Source organism: Sarcophilus harrisii, chromosome 3 (assembly GCF_902635505.1).
Source record: "Sarcophilus harrisii chromosome 3, mSarHar1.11, whole genome shotgun sequence".
NCBI classification, from domain to species: domain Eukaryota; kingdom Metazoa; phylum Chordata; class Mammalia; order Dasyuromorphia; family Dasyuridae; genus Sarcophilus; species Sarcophilus harrisii.
Genome location: NC_045428.1, coordinates 41,200,539 through 41,210,618, shown reverse-complemented (window position 1 = coordinate 41,210,618; position 10,080 = coordinate 41,200,539). Strand labels below are relative to the sequence as shown.

Here is a 10,080-nt window from a genome sequence, read left to right as displayed (position 1 = left end):
AAAACAACTGCTTTCTAGTAATTTGGATAAAGAATACAGTCTTTGCCTTTAACAAAGAAACTTAGAATTGAGTGGAGAAATATCCTCAATTTATGAACAAACTACTATCTATATAGCAAAGGAATAATACATATAATTCTTCTGTGTGACCCTAGATCATTTTAAAGCAAAATATTTAATCTATGTAGTGTAGCAGCTATGAAATAAATTTGTATAAGTGTATATAAACAGGTGGCTAGGTGGCCACAGAGAGTCAAGCCCGCCGTCACAAAGACTTACTGAGTGCAATTTGATCTCGGATTCTAGCTATTTGACCCTGGATGAGTCACTTAACCCTATTAGTCTTATGTTCTTCATCTGTAAAATAAGCTGGAGAAGGAAAAGGCAAACCACTTCAGTACATATATAAGTGTGTAGACTGAGAGCTGGTCTTGGTGCTAACAGGATATGCGTTCCAGTTCTCCAGCATATAAATTGACTATATGACTCTAGGCAAGTCATTAAAACCCTGTATTTTAGGCAATATTTTAGGCAACTAAAAATAAATTGCTGACCTTCAGTGGTAGAAAGCCCCAATAGGAGTTCTCTATGCCAATAAAATCACCAGTCTACAAGCCAAGCACATAGTAGATGCTCAATAAATACTTGTTGACTGACTGTTAACAGATGACCCATATTCTTAGGATATCAAATTGTGTGTGTTGGGGGGGAGGGGAGGAATGTGTGAAAAGAGGAATCTTTGCTAAGTAGAACGCCAACCTCAAAATGAGGAAATTCTGGATTTAAGTCATTTAAAAAAAAAAAAAACATTTATTTTGCTGAGGCAATTGAGGTTAAGTGACTTGCTCAGGATCACACAGCTAGGAAGTATTAAGTGTCTGAGACTTTAGGGTTGGTGCTCTATCCACTCTGCCATCTAGCTGCCTCAATTTAAGTCATTTTTGATACAGGCAAAGGAACTCTGGATAGATTATTTAATAACTAAGACTATAAATTTCAGAACAGTTAGAGACTTACATGGGATTTCCTCACCATAAATTCTCTTACATTGAGGAACTCGGACTTAGACTATCTCTCCCAAAATAGATATATGGAGTTTTTAGGATGGCATATATCTTTTATATATATATATATTTCAGCTCTATGGAATAAGATATCCTCCCAAGTTAAGTTTACACCTCTATTCGGATCACGCTGGTGCTAACTCCATCTTGATTGATACCACTTCCAGAAGACTTCTCCTCTCTGATTGGAGGACTGGAGGGTGGAATACCAAATTCCTCCCATTGTCTTCCTTTATAGAGAGCTGAAAATGCAACTTTTGGCTCACTCCACTCTGCCTCTACTACTGTGTCTGCTTTCAACTCTATGGACCAAGATACCTCCACGTATAATACTTTCTTGTGTCATCCCCATTTCTTACCTCCTTTTGTGTGTTGTTTCCCTCCTCCTCCATTAGATTGTAAGCTCATTGAGAACTGAGACTATCTTTTTATTAATTGTATCCCCAGAGCTTCAGTTTATTAAGTGCCTCATGCACTTAATAAGATGTTTATTGGATTGGATATACATAATAAAATTAATATCTAGTATTTATAAAGCTCTTTAAGGTTTGCAAAGCACTGTACCTGATATCTCACTGGACATAATAACCCTGTAAGGAAAGTGCTAATATTATCCTCATTTTACAGACGAGAAAACTGAGGCAGGGAATGGTTAAGTAACTTGCCCAGAGTAACATTATTAAGTGAATAGACAAAATTTTAATTCAGGTTTTCCTGAGTTCCAGCTCTTACTCACTATGCTACCTGATTATATATATATAAAACAACACACTAAAGGAGGTAAGAAATGGGGATGACACAAGAAAGTTATATATATATATATATATATATATATATGTAACATATGTTTGTATATGCACATATATAAATTAAAATTTATATCATATGTTATATAAATACATATGTTTTCATATATTCTATGTGAACTTGAATGTTTCAATGATGTGGGATTTTGTAGATAACACATCTCAGAATGTCAGCTAGAAGAGACTTCAAAGACCATTTTGTCCAACCCATCCATGAGAAGATTCACATAACATCCATAACATATAACATCCAGCCAACTTTTGCTTGAACTTCTCCCATGGGAGGAACCTCGCTACCTCCTCAATCAGACAATCCATTCTAGTTTTGAATAAGTCTAATTTTGGGGAACTTTGTGCTTATATCAAAAGGCAATATCATAAAGTAGAAAGACCTCTTTCCTGCCACTATGGCCAAATCACTTTCCCTCCACAGCTTTGGTTTTCTCAATGAGAAGGACTAAATAATCTCTACCTAGGTTCTTATAACCTCTAAGCCTATGATCTGCCTCTCTGGGACTTTAATCTGTCACTTCTAGTTCTTCCCACTGGAGCAAAGCTAATTTGTCTTCCACATGACAGTTCCCCAAATATTTGAAGGCAGAATTCATGTTTCCCCCCAAAGTTTTCAGGTTAAACATCTCCAGTTCCTTCAGGTAACTTATTACCCTTACAAAAAAAGCACCCAGAACTGAACATAATACTCCTAATGTAGTCTCACCAGGACAATTACAATGGAGCTATTCCCTCTTATGCTTCATTTAAAAAATCAATTTTCTTTTTAGTGTAACAATGCCTTGAATCTCAAACTTGCAAAGTTGATTTTTAAAACCCAAACATAAGACTGATAAACTGAAGTTGAGTTTTGGAGCCCAAGTATAATACTTAGAACTTATCTTTATTAGATTTCCTTACTATATTACAGTTCAGCATTCTAGTTTGCTTAAATCTTTTTGATGGGGGAGAATGGGGGAGTTTCTTTCACCAAATAAACCACAACATATCTATAACATAGTAAGTGGCTTTCAGTGGTTGTGGTTCCAGTGATTGCTAAAACATCTTGGCCCTGCTGCCACACTGCTACCCAGATTCTCTGAAGTTGACTTATCTTGACTTTGGATCAAATACTGACCCCTAGGCCATGCTCCAAGCCATTCCAAGTGAACTTAACTTACTCAAAAGCCCTTACTCTGTTGATAAAGTTTTCAAATATCCAAGGCATAGAAGAAGACTTTGGTATACATGATATATAGAGAGCTAACAAACAAAACAAAGAGCTCAGTAACTAGGGTTATGAAGGCTTATCAAGTCACTTCACCACTGTCTGCCTCAGTTTTCTCATTTGTAAAATGGAGATCATGATAGCCCCAATGAAATATTTCCAAAGTACCTTGGGAAAAAGTGCTATATAGATGATTGCTAACATCATCATCATAATTGTTGTTATTATTATTGTTACATTCATTATGCTAGAAATTCATTACAGGATAGGTCTATCTAATAGAGACCAAAGAAAAGTTTTTTTTTCTTCTCATTCACCCACTGATATAGTTGTTATTTTGAGCTATTCTTGGTGTGGAAGCACATACTAATTCCAACTATATTAATTTAAATATATTTTATATATTAAATATATGTAATAAGATTAATTTAAATAAGAAATTGATACACATCAGAAACACAAAACTTGGTATTGCCTCCCTAGAGACTTTTAAAAAGGTAACCTGTAACAAATACTAAATTGAACTCCTTATTTGTAGACTCTATATGCCTTCCGAGACATCATTTTTGTTGTCTTCTAGTAGTTGTGGAGCTAAATAGCTTAAAGAATATAGAAAGGTTTTATATTTACCTGTGCCATTGGTCCACAATTGCCTTGGATGGTAACCTCCAGATTATTTTAGGCTTGGGTTCTCCAGTGGCTGAGCAATTCAGTAGTAATTTGTCTCCAAAGTTCAGTTCAGTCAGTTTTTGGGAGGCAGTTTCTATCCTGGGAACGGTATCCCTCTCTTCTACTATTAGGTTGACAACTCTCCTCTCTGAACCTGTGGAACTGGTAGCTATGCATTCATAGTTACCCCTGTCTGAAGAGGCTATGTTTCGTATGTAAAGGGTCCCATTTGGAAACAGGAACCACTTGGCATTTATAAACTGTAAAGGTTTCACTTCAGTGCCATCAAAAAGGACCCAGTGAACAATGGGTTGAGGGTTTCCTTTAGCTGTACAGGGCAGTTTCAAATTTTCACCCCATATCCCAGTGACAAATTGTCTCTTTTGTTCCAAGATGATCGGTGGTGCAGCAATAACTTGTATCTTAACCAGCCATGAATCCATCCCAGCTGGGTTATTAGCCTTGCAGGTATAAACTCCACGGTCATAGACAGTGAGTGTGTTGATGACCAAAGTCCCATCAGATTTCACCATGGCCTGGTTGTTTCCCTGAGATGATTCCGAAATCACCGTTTGGTTTGCTAAAACCCAGGAAATTTTCGGAGTAGGCCTTCCTTCAGCTCTGCATTTTACTTCCACAGAACTACCAGAGTGGGCAGTAATTTCTTTCATCTGGCCTTCCAGGATTCTAGGAGGATAAGTTATCACTGACAACGTGACATGAAGCCGGTCTGAGCCATATTGATTGGCAGCCACACACAGGTACTGTCCACGGTCCTGAATGTTCACATTCTGAATGAAGAGAGTACCATTAGAGAATACCTCAAATGTGCTCTCCCGAAATTCTTCAGAGAAAACAATTCCTGATAAAGACGAAAAGGAAAACACTTTGGTTTATGGGAGTCTTGTAGCTGTGTTTTATGTAAAGGAAAAAAAATTTAAGGGAAGTTCAGTTTTTTTTTTCAGTCAAGTTACTTTGAATGTATTTTAAATGAAGTTTGTTACATAATTATAGATTAGTCAGGGAATAGCATAAATTTTCCACTGTAATTTACCATAATTGCATCTATTTAAAATTTTTAATCTTTGACATAATTATATTTTAATGCATTTCATTCTCTCTTTGTTTCTACAGTTTTTCCACAGGTATTTTTCTTTAATTTACCCATATCAGATATGTATAAATATGTGCTTTTATGCATATGAAGGGAGATATAAAAATAAGATGCTGATATTACTACTCAAAAGATATAGATTTATGTATATGACTTTGCAAAGCTTTAAGCACTAATGACAATTATAAAAACATAATACAGATTTTTCCTGTTTTATGGCAAAATTATGCTAATTGAAACAAGATAATTTAAAAGTTCCTGGTGATTAGTTTGGATTAACTGTGTTTCTGTTACCAGGAAGGGTTCTGGAAAGGTTATTCAGAAATAACTGTAATATAAAGTTTGTTTTTTTTTTAAGCATCAACAAAATACTTAAAAATAAACACAGATTGAAGTACCTGATGAGACTCTGGTCCAGCGAATTGTGGGAGGAGGATAACCAGTGGCTTCACAGGGGATGAAGGCATCTGAGTTAGCCAGTACTGTAAAACTAGCTGCTTTGCCTCCAACTATCCTTGGCTTTTCAAATCTATTTCTAGGCAGAGAGCCAAAGGTTAGGGGCTTGGTTGCAGTTGTTTCTTGAACTGCTTTCTGATCAAGACTACTTTTGATTACATTCTCTTTCTGTCTTCCCCACCTTGGAGTATGTTGAGTAATGCTTTCTGGGAATTTGATTTTGGTCAGTGTATTTGCTCCTGGACTTTTGTCTCTTTCAGCAACTTCTGGATAGGATTGGTGCCAAAATAGGTTTTCTGCCCAGAGAGGAGTAATCTTATCCTTGAAGCTTTGTGGTTCAACTGTTGTTAGTGGCAGTGCTGGCATGGGATCAGCATAGATAAAAGGTGTTGTTCTAAAAGAGTTCTCAGTTTGGGTATGTGATCTGGAAGGTACTTCAGTCTCAGCCTTAGACATGTGCTGATCAATATGAAGACTCGTGGTTTCCTGTAGCTTTGGCTCATTATGAGCCATCACCTCAAAGAGTGTAATTGGAACTTGATGAGTTACTTCACTTCTGGATAAGGTAATGGGGGTAGTTTTGGATACTTCCATGCTATTACTAGTCCTCAGGAATGATGTTTGGCTAGACAAAGTACTTTGCAGACTTTTGCTAGGTAAGGTCATAGTATCAGTTATCTTTGTTAGCATCTGAGTAGTTGTTTTAGCTACTCCTTCATTTATTTCTGTAGCATTAAGGATTAGTGGATGAAGACTATTTGAAGCTGAAACTACTTTCATGCCCTCTGAAGGAGATTGGGTCACAGTAAAAATGCTAGGACTAATTAGAGGTTGAACTAGATTTACATTGGGTGGGGTTGTGATTGCTGATGAAGTAGTAACAGAGTTCTCAACCTCAATATTACCCCGTGGAGTCACAATATTTTTCTGTGGTCGCCTTCGTCTTTGCCCTTTCCATCTTCCGGGTCTAGCTGTTAGGCTTCTGATGATAGTAACTGAGGGATGGGCAGTAACGGGAGAACTTGTTGATACAAAACCAACTGTACTAGATAAGCTTTTGGTACTTGCAATGTTGGGGTAAAAAAACAAAGATGGAGGATTTGTCATTGTCAGGAGATTGTCAGAACTGATTTCTTTAGAAATACTGTCCTTCAGAGTGAATTCCTGAGTTATAGCTGGGATTTGAATCTCCTTTGATGAGAGAGTGGTGAAATGGTAAGAACCTCCATCAGTGGGTACTACTGGGGACACTTTAGGAGGAACTGTGATTGTGTTTGTTTGTGGGCTAGAATGATGGAGCTCCTTAAGCATTTCTCTTTGGATATAGCTGTTGGCAAAAATTTGGTGCCAAGGAATTTTTTTTCTAAAAGCTCTTGTAAAAGTTCTCATACTAGGAGTAGAAGAGATGGAGATGACATTTGAATGAGTTGTAGGATTGAGTGCACCTTTCATAGTCACTCTGGTACTGGAGATGGTGCTAAACAAAGTTGAGTGACTAATGTTCACTGAAAGGGTTTTTTCTGTATTCATGGCCATAGGGGTAAAGGTCACCAATTCATTCTTTGGAGTTACATGTGTACTTTCTGCACTAGAATATCTCATTGTGTGAGTGGTTTGCTCTAATTCTACATAAGGCTTATCTACCTCTTCAAGTTCTGATGCTGGCTTTGGGTATGGAGTAGTGGGCGCTGATGTCACTTTTGCAGACTCCATTTTGGGGAGGGTGACATGCCCAGAATTTGGAAGAAGCAAATGAGAAGGAGCTGTGGTGACCACCATTCCAGGTGTACATGTTGGGCACTTCACATCAAGTTCTGTTGGAAGCAATGGTGTCCTCTCTTCAGGGGGGACCCTAAATCTTGATCTCAAAAAGGGATATCTGTGCCCTCTGATGTTTGGGATTCTACCCGGGGTGATAACTCTCCTCCTGCCCCAAATTTTCCTCCGTCTTCCATAATGTCTCATTAGTGGGGTAGTGGTAGCTACAGCACTGGTGGCCCAAACTGGATTCTGCATCATCGTTGTTATATCTGTGGATAATTTAGAGGTAAAAGTTTTTTGAGTGGTATGGGAATTAAAATTATTATTATTTGATTCATTCCCTATTATTACAGATAGATTAATAGAGTCTCTAAATACATGATCTTTTCCATCAAGATTTGCAGATACATTAATGTTGCTATGTCTGCTAATGTCGTCTCCTGATGTTGTGGGTATACTTTTGGAATGTTCATTTCTTTCCCATAAAGGTTGCTCATTTCTCAAGATTTTGGTTATAACAGGCAGCAGAGAAGATAACTGTTGAGTGGGGATGTCTTGCAGATTATTTGATGCGTTTATGTTAAAGTGTACTGAAACAGATGTGGGTAGATTTAAATTTGTATCTGAAGTGGGCTTTTCAGAACTTGCAGTTTGTGAAGTCTGTGGACTGACTATTGGAAAGATTTCCATGCCAGGAGTGATACTGGTTTCAGAGCTGCCTGGTAGTGTTATGGGATCTGTAGTCACTGGACTTGCTGTCTCCAGAGCTCTTGTTGTCAAGAGTATAAACTCCTCATCTATAGGCAAGACACCAGATGATTCCTCTCCATCTCTAGGGAACGTTGAGAGTAGAGTGACTTGTGTAGGGGGTGTGGTTATGGCACTCCCTACTTTTTCTGGTGTGGCTAGTTTTTTAGCTTTTTCTAAAAATGCTGCCCATTGTCTTGGGTCAAGTCTTCGAGCAGAAGGAGGAAATTGTCTCCTATGTTCCCTAAAACGTCTGTTTATTGGATCTCCATGGCGGCTATATGTCAGCTCACTGTAATTCTGCCTTTTACTTGGATTTGAAATGTCCTGTTTAGTCTCATCAGTCTCTGGAGGCGCTGTGTTTTGTACTCCTGGTGGTTCCTTGAAGTTTGTGGTGTTGGTCTTAGGTTCATCTTGCCCAGAACCATCAGCTTCTCCATCTTGATATACTTGATTGTTCCCTTTCAAGTCCACTGATAGTGGAAAAATCAAAAAATCAACACCATATGGATTAGCTGCCACACATCGTAAATAACCACTGTCTTGTTCAGTGACCTTCAATATTCTCAATGTGCCATCACTGAGAATTTGCTTGTCTCCTAAGGAGTGATGAAGTACAATGTTTCCCGGGAGAACCCAACTGATAGAAGCATCTGGGATCCCAGTGGACCGGCACGGAAGGTCAAGTGTTTCACCAATAGAACTCTCATGTGCAGCCCCATTAATGTGATGAGTTTGCACATTTGGATCCACCACAGTAACCCTATATGTGAGAATATCTGCGTCATCATAATTGGTGCTGATACAGTGGTAGAGGCCAGTGTCAAAGCCATCAGCTGTCTGCAGTTCTAGCTTTCCAGCTTTATCTATTAGGATTCTCCCATCCTCACTAATATAAGGGGCTCTCACTTTGCTCCCATCTGCAAGAACCCACTCTAAGTGAGGACTGGGGTCTCCCTGGGCTGGACAGTCCAATTCCATGGTCCCACCCACTAAAACAGTCCGTTCTAGCTTAGTAGTATTATCTCTGGAAATCATAGTCCATTTGTGTTTGGCTTTCCTTTCTTTTTCATGTGGAATAGTGACATGGGCATCTACCAGGTACCGGATGTGCAGGGTGCTGAGAGTGGTCACAGTCCTATCCAGTTGCAGTGATATCTGGTCCTGCATCAGCCATGATGGATCGGTTGTTAGTTCTGCTTTTATATTAGTAAAAATATCTTCATTCCTTGAAACAATCTGTTTATATTTATGACTGAGATGGGGTGGTTGAGTAAGGGAAAGAGCTCTTTCTAGCTTCAGTGGAGAATCACTATACATGGCTAGAATTTGCCACAGTGGCTGGATGTGATGGTGATCCATGTTACACACAAGGAAGGTGGAAAATGATGTATTCAATGTGACATAGCCCCTCTCTTCAGCAAAAGAAACGGGTAATGTCTTAGAAGGCTTCTGAATACTGCAAGCCAAATGAGCTTCATTCCCAGACTGGTCTGTCAAGTTCATAGTTATCACACCCAGTGGTGCAACAAAATCTTTGGACAAGAGAGACATGGAGTCACCCTCTTCAGGTAGGCTGAGATTCTTTATCTTTAGGGCAGAATCAATACTTGGCTTAACACAAGTCAAGGCTTCAGTTGAAATCTCAGTTAAGTGTTTGCCTTTGGATTTCTTAGGATTTGTGCAAAGCGGACACTGCAGATGAGTAGAGGAACTTCTGTCTCTTTTGCATTTTACTGTGTCTGAGAATGGGGAAAGAAATATAATAATTTAGTTATTTTCTAATAATAACTTCTGTATCTAAGAACTACTCAAAATAGTTTCTATAACCATATTATAGCTAACAATATTTTATATATATAATATATATATAAAATACAGTAGTTTCTACATCCATATCAACAAGCATTTACAAAGACCCAACTTTATGCCTGATACCATGTCACAATATACTATAAGATAAATACATTTTGAAGGTGAATCTATTGTTAACCTTAAGATGAATTTAAGTTCATGTCTCCCATGATATTAAGAATTTTATTCTGGAAGGAAACTTAAAAGTAAAAATCACTTTACAAATGAGGAAATTGGGACTCAGAGATGTTATATTTCCCCAATTCTTGTGGAGTATGCATCAGTAGCAGCAGCAATAACAACAACAAGCAGTATGATAGTCTAGAAAGCGAAATGGATTTACAATAAGAGGCTGGACATCAAATCCCAGCTCTACCATTTTTTTAACCA

The 10,080-nt window shown here is 38.1% G+C and overlaps 1 protein-coding gene across 2 annotated transcripts in view; it reads right to left on the bottom strand.

The window, feature by feature from the left end:
- The window catches only part of IGSF10 (immunoglobulin superfamily member 10), a 29,532-nt gene that overhangs the window by 4,057 nt on the left and 15,395 nt on the right, over positions 1–10,080 (bottom strand). For both annotated transcript variants that reach the window (XM_031957750.1, XM_003766053.2), the window contains exons 5-6: positions 5,271–9,578; positions 3,720–4,620 (exon numbers count right to left, since the gene is read on the bottom strand). In XM_031957750.1, the coding sequence (XP_031813610.1) occupies positions 3,720–4,620; positions 5,271–9,578 (5,209 nt within the window). The remainder of the gene's footprint in view (positions 1–3,719; positions 4,621–5,270; positions 9,579–10,080) is intronic.